Raw genomic sequence first — 13,986 nt, 5'->3', positions numbered from 1 at the left:
CTGAGCATCAGAATGAAGAAGAAAGGTGTATTAGGTTTTGTTGGGCTGGTTGAGGATTTCAGAAACCATATTTTGGATTGACATGGACTTAAAAAGTGCCTTGTTGATGCCAGAGGTCAGACAAAAATGACCAAACTGGTTCAAAATGATAGAAAGTAACTTAAATGACCCCCTCGTTATAAGCAAAACATGCAGATGACCTTCTCTAAATGCACAAGAGGGTTTGAATAACTCTTGCATGACACGTTCTTCCAACATTATCTATTATCACAGCCTTCACCACCAACAATTAAAACATGACTTCTCAAATGTGTGTTTGCCACATTGACACGTAGTCACATGACTCGGTGTTTGTTTCCACACACAGCATCACGTCTTTCTTTTTCAAAGATTCCTCTACTGGAACCACTTCAGAGAGTCTGATGAGGTTCTAGCTTGGTTTTGTAAGAATTGGATATGTACTTCCCCTCCTCCCAAGTTCAGACTGTAGTTTGAGTTCCACATTCAGTCGTAACACACTGCAGAAAGTGGCCTCTTCTGTACCTAATAAATTGACCAATGAGCACGTTGTTTCACATAATGATAACTGTTATGTTCTCGTGTAAAGCTCACCTAAATCTGGGCTTTGTGAAGAGTGCAGTTCAACCGTAACTGCAACTTGTAGTTTCTTTAAATCTCTTTTCTCTCTCTCTCTATTTAAATGTTTTTATTATACCTTTGATATGTGTGACGCTGCTGCTGCTGCTGCTGCTGTATTTCTCCTTCCTTTTATTGTAAAGCACTTTAAAACGCCTTGTTCTTGAAATGTGCTCTACAAATAGTCTTGCCTTGCCTTACATCACCTCCAGGGGTCACCAGCGGGTCACGGTCGACCCTTAGGGACCCACATTATCAGTAAAAGACGCCATACTCGTGTGTTAATAATGGAAAGGGTGTGATTCATAATTGACAGGTCCCTCTTTTACTGTCTACTGTCAGCCTGGCTTGTCGGAAGCATCGAGCAAGGAGGAGATGCAGCTTCCATCTGACAAGCACTGAGTGACACTTTGGGCCTGTCAGTCATGGCGGTTTCGCGCGGTTATCTCGCTGCTCGGGGGAGCGGACGCACACCTACAGTATCAGTGCAGCGTTTCCTGTCCCGTCCTCTGCTCCGCTGCAGCTCAACGTCTGCGTTTGCGCTGACTGGAAGGAAAACACATTCAATTAACTCCACTCTTCTGTCTTTTTTTCATTCTTTTTCTTGAATGGCTTTACTGCCCGTGCCATTAACTCGAGTCTCGGAGCCAAATAGTTTTTAAATTTTAGCTGAGTCAAGACACTCAAAGTGGGATTTTATTGGGGGAATGTGCAACTGCGGGGACACACTGTGCAGCGCGGCTCCATTTAATGACGGTCTCATTACTCAAAAAGTAATTTTACTACTTATTACTGTCGCGGAGTCGTAACTTATTACACTACTTAACTGTTACACCTCTTTAAGGAGTGTGTGAATCTATTCATATAACAGGAAGAGTGCTTGAATCAGTATATTCTTTAAAGATCCAAGATTTAGCCGTTCAGGTGTTCAGGTGTTCAAGCGAACACTCGCGTTAACTCACAGCTGTAACCAAAGAGTCTGTCTGGCATCAACATGGCAGCGCAGCAGTGTTTTCCGCTTCCCGAGCACCTAATGTTTTAAGTAATGGCCTCGACGGACCGGCCGCGCTCTTCCCAAGTAACGGGCGCTCAAAGAGCCGAGAGAATCCATCAAAGCGACAGGAAGAATTAGTGCCACGACGCCACCGCCGCCACCACCACTCCCATCAGCGGTAATTGGTTTGATGAATGCTCAAGAGCGGAGCCCTGTGCTCTGGAAGGATTCTTCAACGTGGAGCTCAGAGTGTCACGCGAACGAGAGCGAGAAATAACAACAGGCCCTGACGCACGCAGTAGTGGAGATTTGGATTTTCCATTGTTGATGTTGTTTGTGACACTACTGTGAGCTGCTTTAAAGGCAAAATATGCTGGGAAATGTAGATAAAAGATGTTTCCATAACACCCTCTCTTCATCTTGGGCTATAAATTGATCCTAAAACAATTATCAATACATCTTAAAATGCCAGATTCTTTTAAAAAGTGTTTTTTAATGAGCCATGATTAAAGCTGTAGTGCGTAACTTTCAAAACATTGTCAAACGAGTTCACACAGTAGTGATTAAGCCTGTTTGACTGTCTCAGTAAAAATGGTGTTTCCATTAGGGATGGGAATCGGTATCGCTCCGATACCGGACAAAATCACTGGATCGGATGAAAATGTTTGTTTGTTTTTGTTTGTTCTTCTTTTGGGGAGAACAATATTTGTTACACAGTTGGAGAATGATGTCTTTGAATTGGCTCAGCACAGATGTGTCGTTAAATGTGAATATTTTCTGGTTTCTTTGCTCCAGATCACAAAGAAATCCTTAAAACAGAATAGTTTGACATTTGAGAACACCATCCTTTCTAGGTTTGAGAAAGACTGATCAACATTTCCTCGACATCTTATGGACCAAACGATTACTCGATTCATCGATAAAGTAATCGACACATTAATCGATTATGAAAATAATGAATTAGTTGAAGATCTATATCGGAATCTGAGCGAAAAACCAGGACTGTTCCTCACGACAAACGACTGGAAGTCTTCTCATTCTCAGCACAAGCATCAGCCGATGCAAATATTCCAAAACAGAAGCTACAGCCACTCAAATAACATGCGAGTCCACCTTTGCTGCTAGATGGCGCAACACTCGGCATGTTTTCAATCCACAGCGAGCAGAGCCCTGTTATTAATTCAATTAATGAATTATTAAACGCCCTTGTAAAATAAAAATGTGTTTCCTTCAGCTGTGATAAACTCCTCCACAGCACAGATCTGAATTCAGCTGAAAACACAAATACAAAACACCACACGTGGAATCTAATGTCTCCGCCTGAGGCAGAACAAAAAAACAGGATTTGATGGCAATGAAGTGATAAGAAGAGGTTAAAAAAAAAAGAAAGAAAAAGGATTTAGCCAATGACAAACAATGAGGAAGAGTATACATCTGATTCCCGGGGAAAGACGGAGAGCGTTTGAAGTGGAAGGGTCAGCTCAGATAAGACGAGTTATTCATGTGAATCTGAGGATCTGAGTGTGGAGAATAAAAAGTCACAGAGAGAGAGAGAGAGAGAGAGAGATAACCAGACGAGGAGAGAGACAGAGAGGCGGCGAAAATGAGATAGGTAGATACGAGGAAAAGTGGAAGGTCTCCTCCTCCCCTTTTTATCTTCCACCACTGCACCGCCGGTCTAAGGGATGTCTCTCATCTGGATGATTGACAACTGCCAGATACAGACACGTGCGCTCCCTCGTGGCCACTTCTTTCGCCCTCTGTTTAAATCCAAACAGAACTGCACTTGTGAAAATCATTACGGCCTCAGTCTCTCGGGACGCCATCAAGCCGCACCGATAAAGAGCCCGAATGGCTCTTCTTGTTTTTATGTCATCATCGACGCGGCGAAATTCAGCTCGACGCGTGCTTTTCTTATCGCTCAAGTCACACTTCATGACGCCGCTACGTAGACTCCTCCCACCGCTGTGTGTCCCGTTAAACCCGCGCGTTTATTCAATCGCTTCATAACACAGCGTCATTTTGCAGCTTTTCTACATCTATATGTAGTTGTCTTCCAACAGTGAAATATATACAATAAACACACGAGAAAATGCTGATGGAGCAAAACTAAATACTGCAGGCGTGGCTAATAGAGCACAGGTGAGAGTAATCGAGGCGGAGCCTGTGTTCAAACAGGTGGGAGATTTTTTGGATATCAGGACAGGAAGTCAACTCACTCACTCACTCACTCATTCATCTTCTACCGCAACACTCACACTCACATCTACGGTCAATGTAGAGCAGGGGTGTCAAACATCACGGCCCGGGGGCCAGAACCGGCCCGCCAGAGGGTCCAATCCGGCCCACAGGATGAATTTAACGCAATGTCAAATGCTCCGATAACCGTTACTAAATGTTTGTGCTGTGTAAATAGTAAATGTAGGTATAATATTGTTGAAATTGCACTTATATTTTTCATGTCTTCATTAAATGTAAAACAAAGGAGAAAAAACAAAGGCGTTCTTGTTGTTCATAGGTTATTATTCTATTATTTTGCTATTTTTACTGGTCCGGCCCCCTTGAGATCAAATTGTGCTGTATGTGGCCCCTGAACAAAAATGAGTTTGACCCCCCTGATGTAGAGTGTCCGAAATCTGCATGTTTTTGCAGTGTGGGAGGAACCGGGAGAACCCGGGACAGGAAGTGAGAACTGACCCACAGAATGAGTTTAAACACAAACATGCAGAGTGATTCTGTGACACCGAGGTGCACCGAGAATTCCTGCTTCAGCTTCATTTGTTTATTGACTTCACGCCCTGATTCAACACACAACGATCATCCGCTGTTTTTACACGACCATCCATCCGCCGTTAAGAAATCACAATTCATGTGTTAACCCTGACAGCCCCAGTGTTGATATCAAGGCAGTCTGTTAAACTTAACAGACTTCATCACTGGTGGCCTCTTGCTTGATAAGCTTGTGTTCGACACCGGCTCGTTTGCTCGGAGAGACAGCGACAGCACGAGACAGACGTGTGGGCTGAAATACTACACTCATTAAATAGTCACTCACGCTTGCTTTACTCCTCTCTTTCTTCTTCTCCTTCACATCTCACGTGTCTCTCTCACTTCATCTGGCTTTGCAGTAAAAAAGAAAACCGGCCGGTGTATCATTGTATATAAAAGGGCCAGAAAATGTCCGGTGAGTTAAGTGCTTTTTTTCCCATTTTTCCACAATAACTTTCAGTATCTGGCAGTTATTTACAATTCACTGCATGTTAAAATAGTGTTTTAACAATTTAAAAATGAAGAAAAACTGAAAGTTTGATTTTAAAAAACGCTGTAGTTGTACATGAACACCAGATTACGCGTGTTAAATTTGAAATTTGAACAGTATAGCACATATTTAAAACAAGATTTTTAAATAATTTTTTTTAAAAATAAATAAGATTAAAAAATAACATTTGTGCAAAAACAGGCCAAAAAATTGGAAACTACAGTCGTTTTCCTCCTGCAACGGCGGGAGTGAAATTACGTAATAACCACACGTTGGCGTTGACGTGCAATTCCTCTGCTTTCAGAAACCGTGGCGTGATTACGGTAATCCAGTGTCGTCTGCGATGCGCTCGGTGTTTAAGGGTTAAACGGAGACATTGCCATCATGTGACAAGGACGCGAGTGGAAGATACAAATGTCCACGTCAATACGAGCTGTTTCTTAAGTTGTTTAAAGAAGGTTTAAGACTGTGTCAGTCTGTATCAGTCGTTCACAGAGAGTGGACGCTCCTGTTGGCTGTTCCGCGATGTTCCAGGCGTCTTCCAGGACGTCACATCCCATAGATGGTTACATATACTGTAGATTGTTAGAACTTTTAACTTAAAGTGAATTTCTTCTCCTGAGTTCACATCATCTGCAAACCTCTGGTCACGGTTTCGTCAAAAAGAGGGAAGACTGATCCCACCTGGGAACAGTTTTTCCATATTTTTCCTGCTCAAAAATTTGCTTTTGCGCCGGGATTCGATGGTTTTGTTTGGTGTTTGATATTAAAACTCTCCCGAGAATCTCCAGTGAGATAACGGGAATGCTTTCACAGCTCTTCAGACAGGAGGGTGAAGTTTGGTTCATGGCGCAGGATTTACACCGTCGAGTAAAATCCTCCCTCATTCCACTGGAATCATTTCTCTCCCAACCAATATATGGGTTTGAAGTCACGCCCACATTGATTTTTGTAATTCCTCCACAAAACGTCTGTGGAGCCGAGGCTGACATCAGCGCGCGTGGTCAGTCACCGTGAAGCAACAGGATGGAAAGATGTAAGGGAGGAGATAACGGACACGGCTGATAAATCCCGTCAGTGAGCGCCGTGACCGCTGGACTGTGCGTCGGACGAGCGCCCCGATGGGAGATCTATCACTGCCGGAGCGGCAGAGGGGAAGCACGGCCCCCTCTTCCTCTCCATTTCCACAATTCTCATCTCCTGCTGTCCCTGAGGAGCGCAGGCTCTCAAGCTGCTCTGTCTCACCAGTCAGTCAAGCCCATCATAAGGTTAGAAAGCGAGGCAATCCATCACTCCACCGCTCCTGCATCACCAGTGTGGTGTCGCAGCACAATGGTTTTCACCAGCAGGAACTCAAACACTCCCCTCCTCCGTGTGTGAATCAGAAATATCATTTGTTTTGTTTTTGCACACGCGGCAATCAGTAACCAGACTTGTTACACACAAACAAGGGATAGGAGTGTGTAGTGTAGTGTAGCAGCGACAACTGTGCAGAAGTCACAGAGTTAGACCATTTTTCTTTTCGTTCTGTTCATAAAAACGCGAACGACGAACTGTGACGTGTTTCCAAAATTTCACAAATTCAATCCGATTGTCCGAAAATAAGGATATAAGACACTCTATATCGCCTCTGTATGCACTGTTCTAGGGGTTAAAGGTCGTCTGTGTAAGAAACAGTGCCATCTAATGGTGAGACTGCAGATCGTAGCAAACGGAGAACTCCTCCTCTCAACGACGGTGGCCCTCACACCACAAAAGACCCATCGATCCCCAGATAATCTGTTTTTTCAGGTAAACACACGTTATATGCTTGTGTATGATATTTTAAACATGTAAATGAGCCACTTGCTATTATCTGGCATATTTACATGCTGATGTTTTTCATGTTTCATGTCCCTACTGGAATAAATAAATTGAAAAATGAAATTGAAATGAAATCTCCATCAAAAGGAGCAGTGGAATCGTCTCATGTGATGTCAGTGGGAGTGTGTCTTTTTTTGGAGAGGTGAGCTCGGTCGCTTTGAGCCGAGACGAGCACCAGCAGATGCAAAGCACGGCGGACGAGGTTTATCTGTGTCACTCTCGCTGCCTTCAGAGACTTTTTCTCTCTGCGGGCGACTTCAAAGTGTCTCCGTTGAGGTGCCGCAGCTTCACCGTAAAAAAGGATTGTGCTATGAGGAGGGAGAGCGATGGAGAGAGAGACGTGTGAAGTTCCCTCAGGATCAGACCCCCGGGTTTGTGGACCCAGGGACTGGATTTTTCTGAGACAGAGAACGGTTTTTCTGTGATCAGCTCCAGGTTTGACCTGTGAACTGTGGAGCGCGATTGAAAGCGGCGGAGAGAGACCGGAGACTGTGGTCATTAATCACACAACCACCACCACACACACACACACACACGGGTTTGCACAGCTATTCTTCTCAGGACACTGCGTTGACTTCCCGAACCTTAACCACAATTAATGTCTCACACTAAACCCTTAAATGTTAACCCTCAAAATTAACCAGCTCCTCTGAAATGAGGCTCTAAAGCGATGACACACATACATCGATATAATACGTGATCATTTAAAAACTGCCTTTTCAAATGCAGATCGCTGCTGCCAACTAGTGTTCGGAGGCTTAACTGCAACTCTCAGAAAACCCATTCATAAAATACTGCAGTATTTTATTGTGTACATGTTTTCCTACACCCCTGAATCAGCTAGTATTGATACCACTACTGCTAATTAGTTTTGGGAATATTTAAAGGATCTTTCTCAAGGATCCAAATCCAGGCATGATTTTCCCGCCTCCTCTCCCTCAGGACTCCACAAGACCACAGACACCGCTGTTACCACAGACTTTTACGGGCCAAACTTCAAGGTCAACCGTTGTTTGTGAGCAGCAGCAACAGCAGTAGCAACAGCAGCAGCATCAGCCTCGTGGGGAGGCCGAGCTCACGACTCAGAGGCAGCAGGTTCACGCAGGTTCACGCAGGTTCACGCAGGTCACAGTTCACACGCGCCTGCAACAAGACCGGGTCACCTTGACGTGTCACGACCAAAGTTGTGCGCCATTAATTTACAGAGAGCCGCTCTGGCTGGAGGTCAGAGGTCGTCGCCACAGCTGCAACCTCACTTTCAATTAAAGTTACAGAGCTAGTGTTTTTTTCAACTGCAATTTTTTTGGGAGGTTACAATTGAATCATTTTAATGTCTTTGGGGGATCATTTTATGTTCTATGTTGGAAACTACTCATGTCTTCATGTTAGAGTATTTTGAAGGTATCTATAATACTTTTTCAAATTGCCAGTGTTTCCAATCAGAAAAACAAAAATGTAGATTAAAAACAGGCAGAGAGAAACGCACCTATTGATCCAACCTCGCACAACCTCCAGAATAAATACAACACACACACACACACACTCATCCATCTCTTAACCCCGCTCTCAGGTCCCTGGAGTCCTTTAGAGGAAACTCTCACTCCAGCTGAATGACCTTGAAAACCCCACAGACCTCTGTTGCCTCCTCAAAAACATTCATTAGGAGCAACAACAAAAAAAACACCTTAGATCACAACAGGACATAGATAAAAAAAAAAAAGAGGAGAGAAAACCCACTTAATTCTGCCCTACATCTCCACTTCAAGACCTTTAGCAACCTCCTCACTCACTTGTCACCTCCTCAACAGGCACGGTGGCCGCTTCAACCGCGCGGGAGTTGAATGAATGTTGGCTAACAGGCTGGAGCTTGTACTCTCTCAGCCTCTCGCCTCCCTCCCTCCCTCCCCCTCCCACTCTCTCTCTCTCTCTCTCTCTCCTCAGCGGCAGCCGGTGGGGATTGAAAGGATCTAAAGTGACACCTCTGCTCTGCTTTAGCGGCTAAGTAGCACAAAGGTGGTGCAATAAGCAACTGAGAGAGAAGTCGACGTTTGCTGTGCTGCTACACGACGGTTTCCAATCTTTGTTTATGCAACCATGACAACCATGGACGTTAAACACAAGCTATTAACTGTCCCAAAGTTAAACTTAACCATTGTTTTGACTAGTTGTGAATTAAACCCAAACAATTTATTCAACACATATACTATTACAGTTTTTTTATGCTTACTTTAACCATAAAAGGACCAGAAAATGTCTTGTGTGCTTAACTACTAAGTGCTTTTGCCAATTTTTCCAGAATAACGTCCAATATCTGGCAGTTATTTACCATTTGACTGCATGTTAAAATACTGTTTTATTTAAAATGAAGGAAAACAAAAAGGTTCATTTTGGAGAACACTGAGGTTGTGTATGAGCAACAGATTTTTGAGTTTGGGAAATTTGAAATTTGAACAGTATAGAACGAAGTTTTTTTGAGTCTCTCTGTGTTTCTTTGTCCGTACAAAAACATAAAAAGACAAAGACGCTGCTGATTCTCCGGCTAAGTGAAACAGGCGCGAGTGAAATAACCGTCATGACCACGCGGTGGCTTTGACGTGCGACTTCTCAGCTTTCAGAAACCGCTGGAATTTATCCGCGTAACTTCAGTGATGCAAACGTGTCGTCAGCGAGCGGTACACTCGGTTTTAAAGGGTTATGAAGGATGAGCCAATGTGACAATCAGTGCCAGAAATTCCTTAATGTGACATTATTGTTCCACTCAAAAGAAAGTTAAGAAAAGCGGCGATTAAAAAAGCATTTAAACTGAGTCGCGTTATGAGCTGTTTCTATTTCCTCTTTATGGGAAAACACAGCTCGGTTCTCTGAAATGGCTGCTTATGACAGTAGGTTGTAAATGTTCAGAGTTTGAAACCAATATCAGTTTGGATATCGAGGTTGTGATATCGGTACCATATCAGACACTCAAAGAAAATGAGATCATCACTCATTCCTTCAAAACTGTAATGATAGTGAGATGTAGTGCTGATGAGTAATCTACATTAATTCTTATTTTTGTAAGTGTTTCATGCGTCAGATGAGTGAAATGTTTTTTTTATTATGTAATACCTATTAATGTCAACAGATCTGAAACTGTGAATACATTTTTGGTCATATCTCCCAGACCTATTTCTACTATCTAACTTTTTTTAATTGATTATTTGTTGTTAATTTAATCATCATCTTTTGTGTATGACCTGTTTTTACAATTCTGTAAAGTGTACTTGAGTACCTTCAAAGAAATCTAAACAAAAGTCAATCAAATTGTATTTCTATTACGTTGGGTCAGCATTTGTGACGTGTAATTGAATTAATTCTTGATTTCAGCTTCAAATATCTCATTGAAAACACACAGAATGTGTGTGGACTAAGGTCACTGCTGCTGCTGCTGCTGCCGCCGCCGGTGTCAGTGTGGGTGTTCACACCGTGTGAACTGTGCTGTTGTGCTCTCAGTGGGAATTTTCCTCCCGCCCCGCTGTGCAGACCGCTTGACACTGCAGGCCCCATTTGCACTGTTTGATAATAACACTTTAATGTGGCCGCTGCTGCTGCTGCTGCTGCTGCTGCTGCTGCTGCTGCTGCTGCTGTGTCTCCCAGGAGGTAAGACGAGGGAGACACACAAGGGAGACAGCAGCCAGAGACACACCACACTGCCTGGTTTCATACCCAAAAACGCTGCTGCTGCTGCTGCTGCTGCTGCTGCTGCATGTGTGAAGGGTGTCCATCCTTTTTTATTAGAAAACATGAAAACAACAAGGCTGAAATCCTTTAATCATCTGTGTGTCGGTAACTATGTCTGTGAAGCACAAAGCCCAACAAGAGAGATGACGTTTAACAACCTCCTCTGCAGAAAAAAAATAATGGAATTAGAAAAATCATGTTCGAGAGTCGAGCTATAGGCCAGATTACCAGATTATTAAAGACTGACAGGTGAAGTAGCAGATAAACAGGTACATTTGAGATGAAACATTTTATTTTATTAGACATGTCTGTTCGTGTGTTTGCATATATGTTGAGCCTGTGTTGCCTTGATATTGAAGAAGCTTATATGATATGCTGAATATAATTATGGGATTATTACACAGCCATCAGATTAAGAGGATAAAAACTGTTTATATTCTGTAAATATGTAAATGAATAGGCATAATAAAAAGCATTTTGAAAAACGCCACTATATAATCACGCAATGATAAATGAATCTCACTTCTGAAATGATCTGCTTTAAAAATAACATGAAACATCTGTCTGATCTGTTGCTATAATATAGATTAAGGACAAACACTTGTGCAGAATTAAATCACAAAATAATAAGAACTAAGTATAAAGCACTGAGCCGAATTTGACACAAACCCTTGTTCATTTTATCCACATGAACTGCTCAGCTTTGCACGAGCGGGATTCTCATTTATATCATGTGAAGGAGCGAAAATGACGAGAAACTCAAAGAGGATTTGTTTTTTCCCAATGATGAAGGGGAGGTGTGCTAATTAAATAGTTAAGGGTCCCCACTCCTGCCTTACGCAGCTGCACAGCTGCACCTGGGCTGCGCTGTTATCGGGGTCAAGGCGCGGCTCCTCAGACAAGAGGCTTAAGCGGAGACTGGAGCCTTTAACACGGAATAAAAGCATCACAGTTCAACACTAATCCTCCCGCTGCTGTGGAGAACACTGATTGCTAACGCTGCGTTTACTCTGGGCGGAGGTGGCACCGTGTGTGTGTGTGTTTTCTTTAAAACCATCTACACAATTCAACACAGTGGATAGGATTAAGTGAGAACAGTGTTTATTTTAATCACCACTGCGCCATATTAAAATCGCTCTCACACACGCGCACCGTTTCAATGTGTATAAATTATATAGATTCGCGTGTTTTTCTTTATTCCATAATAAAAAAATGCCAAAAAAAAGATGACTTGACAGACTCTAGAACTAAGAACGACAAAATGTGTGTTATAAAAAAAAGGCCAAGACAACGGCCTGCGCCCTTTACTGCTCTAAAAGTTCCCAAACTAGCAGTTAAACTGTACGATTTCAGCACAAATTATAGAGAGTCTTATCATTTTATTTAACTTGTACATGTGTGTTCAGTCTGGTTTTATCCCGGTTAAGATTCAATTGAACACGTTGTTAAGGGTGTTTTTTGTCTTTAAAAGTGGAGGAGAGTGTGTTTAAGCGCTTTCAGCACCATGGACAGCGACACGTCCTTTTTTGCCTATGCGTTTGGACAAACTGGCGCACACACACACACATCAAACATATGAAATGTCGTGTGTGTGTGTGTGTGTGTGATACAATCTCCTCTGACATTTATGTCCGTGGTCATGTGATCTATAAATACAACTTCACATTTAAAAGTAATTACACCTGTTGGAGCTGTAGTGAGATTTCAATCAGTTGCGAGTACAATATTAGAATCTGGGCAGTGCGTAAAAGAAAAAAATAAATAAAGGACAAAGCGTGCATTCAAGCATACTTTCACAGGAGAAAATGGATATTGAGAAGGCCTCGTCTCTCTGTTTTGGGAAATACTATTTCCTTGTGTTTTGGTCTCCTCCTGTTCTACCTCTTGATGGCGGAAATTGAGAGTTACAAAGACTTTACTTATAAAACAATTCAATCCTCGCTCGTTGTTGTATTTGTTTTCACATGTGCGTATTATAACCGACTTGACCGAGCAGAACTGTGTATTAAGACTATATTTTGAACCAAGCAGGGAAATAGATGCATGCTTTAATTCGGGTTTACAAAGTCGGATTGAAACGTGGTCAAATTATTATATTCAATTTAAAAAAAAAAAAAGAAAAAAAATTCGCAACTCCTGTGTGTCTTTTTTTGGGGGAAACCTGTCCGTCAAGTCTGTGTAACCCGTTTGTAGAGCTCCAACAGCCGCCGTGGAGGTTGTATTGGTTTATTAGGGCGCCCCCGTGAGACCATTTCACTGCAAGTGCAGATGAGGGCTTTCTGATTTCTGCTTGGTTTCTTTTGTATGAACAAACAACAGCATGAATATTAAAAAAAAAGAAAAAAAAAGTGATGTAAAACACATTCGCCCGAAGAAAACATCTTGGGTCTTTCTCTGTGCGTAAAACCTCCATTTCCGCACACTGCATTTTACGCACGGTGGAATTACGCACAGGACAAACAGTCAGTGCCCGTGACTGTTCGCTCTATTGTCAAACATTCAAAGAAAGAAGAAGAAGAAGAGGAAGAAGCAGAAGAAGGAGTATAAATAAAGTACAATTATTTATTTGCACCCTCGATCATATTTTCCACAGTGCGCCACGCAGTGAGCGCACCAACATGATTTTCTTCTGCGTTTATAACAGGGTAAAAAAAAATCCTCTCGCCACTGCGAGTAAAATAATCGCAATTCAGACTTTTGAGAACGAGGCGGAGGAAAGTTGAACCACAAAACACAGACTTGAGCGGGAGAATCAAAAAGTCAACTCACCAGGCAAAGCGCGGGCGTCAGGAGGAACACGGCGCACCAGCGCGTCACCTGCATCCTCCCGGCACACTCAAACTTCCACTAATTTCCCACTGGGCTGGCAGTTGCAGCTTCGCCGACCATAAATCCACGTGGCGTTCTCGCCTCACAGCGCGGCCGAGCCTCTCAGCAGTCCGGGAGAGAAGAAGGACACGGCGCAGCCCATGACCGCGGAACACAGCTCGGAGTTGGAGACGGCGACGGCAAAGGGCGACGCTGACGCTGCTGCTGCTGCAGAAGCTGCTCCGGGTGAGGGTGCGGGGTCGGGGGGAAGGAGGGCACCAGTTATTGGAGACTTAATCCAGGTAGCCAGGACAGCGGGGTCATCGCTGTGAGGAGGTTCGAGTCCTGGTTGTGTGTGTGTGTGTGTGTGAGTGTGTGTGGTGTGGTAACGTGGCGCACGCAGCTGGTCTGAGCGCTCCGGTCTGTGGAGGGAACGGAGGAGCTTTGCGCTTTATAACGAGCGCTCACAACACAATCTGCTAGACTGTCGCTCGAGGGGAAGGAGGGGGGAGAGTGGGAAAGGGAGGAGGAAGAGGAGGGGGTCAGGAAAAGACGAATAAAGCGGGTGGAGATTGATGCAGAAAGCGCATCCTCTCGCTCTCTTTTTCTCCTCGTTTCTTTTTCTAAAAACATCCTCGTGATGAAGAAGAAGAAAAAAAAAAGGAGTGCACGAGCTCCTCCACTCAGAAATCACAAGAATAAGCACGAG

The 13,986-nt window shown here is 43.4% G+C and overlaps 1 protein-coding gene across 1 annotated transcript in view; it reads right to left on the bottom strand.

The window, feature by feature from the left end:
• Positions 1-13,729, bottom strand: part of nxph1 (neurexophilin 1) — a 36,071-nt gene extending 22,342 nt beyond the window's left edge. Inside the window, exon 1 of the mRNA XM_044053524.1 lies at positions 13,239-13,729. Coding sequence (XP_043909459.1) covers positions 13,239-13,292 — 54 coding nt within the window. The 5' untranslated portion in view covers positions 13,293-13,729. The remainder of the gene's footprint in view (positions 1-13,238) is intronic.
• Positions 13,730-13,986: the final 257 nt, after the last annotated feature.

The sequence above is a fragment of the Solea senegalensis genome, linkage group LG20 (genome assembly GCF_019176455.1).
Source record: "Solea senegalensis isolate Sse05_10M linkage group LG20, IFAPA_SoseM_1, whole genome shotgun sequence".
In the NCBI taxonomy this organism is placed as follows: domain Eukaryota; kingdom Metazoa; phylum Chordata; class Actinopteri; order Pleuronectiformes; family Soleidae; genus Solea; species Solea senegalensis.
Note: the sequence above shows the minus strand (reverse complement) of the source record. Positions and strands in the feature narration are given on the sequence as shown.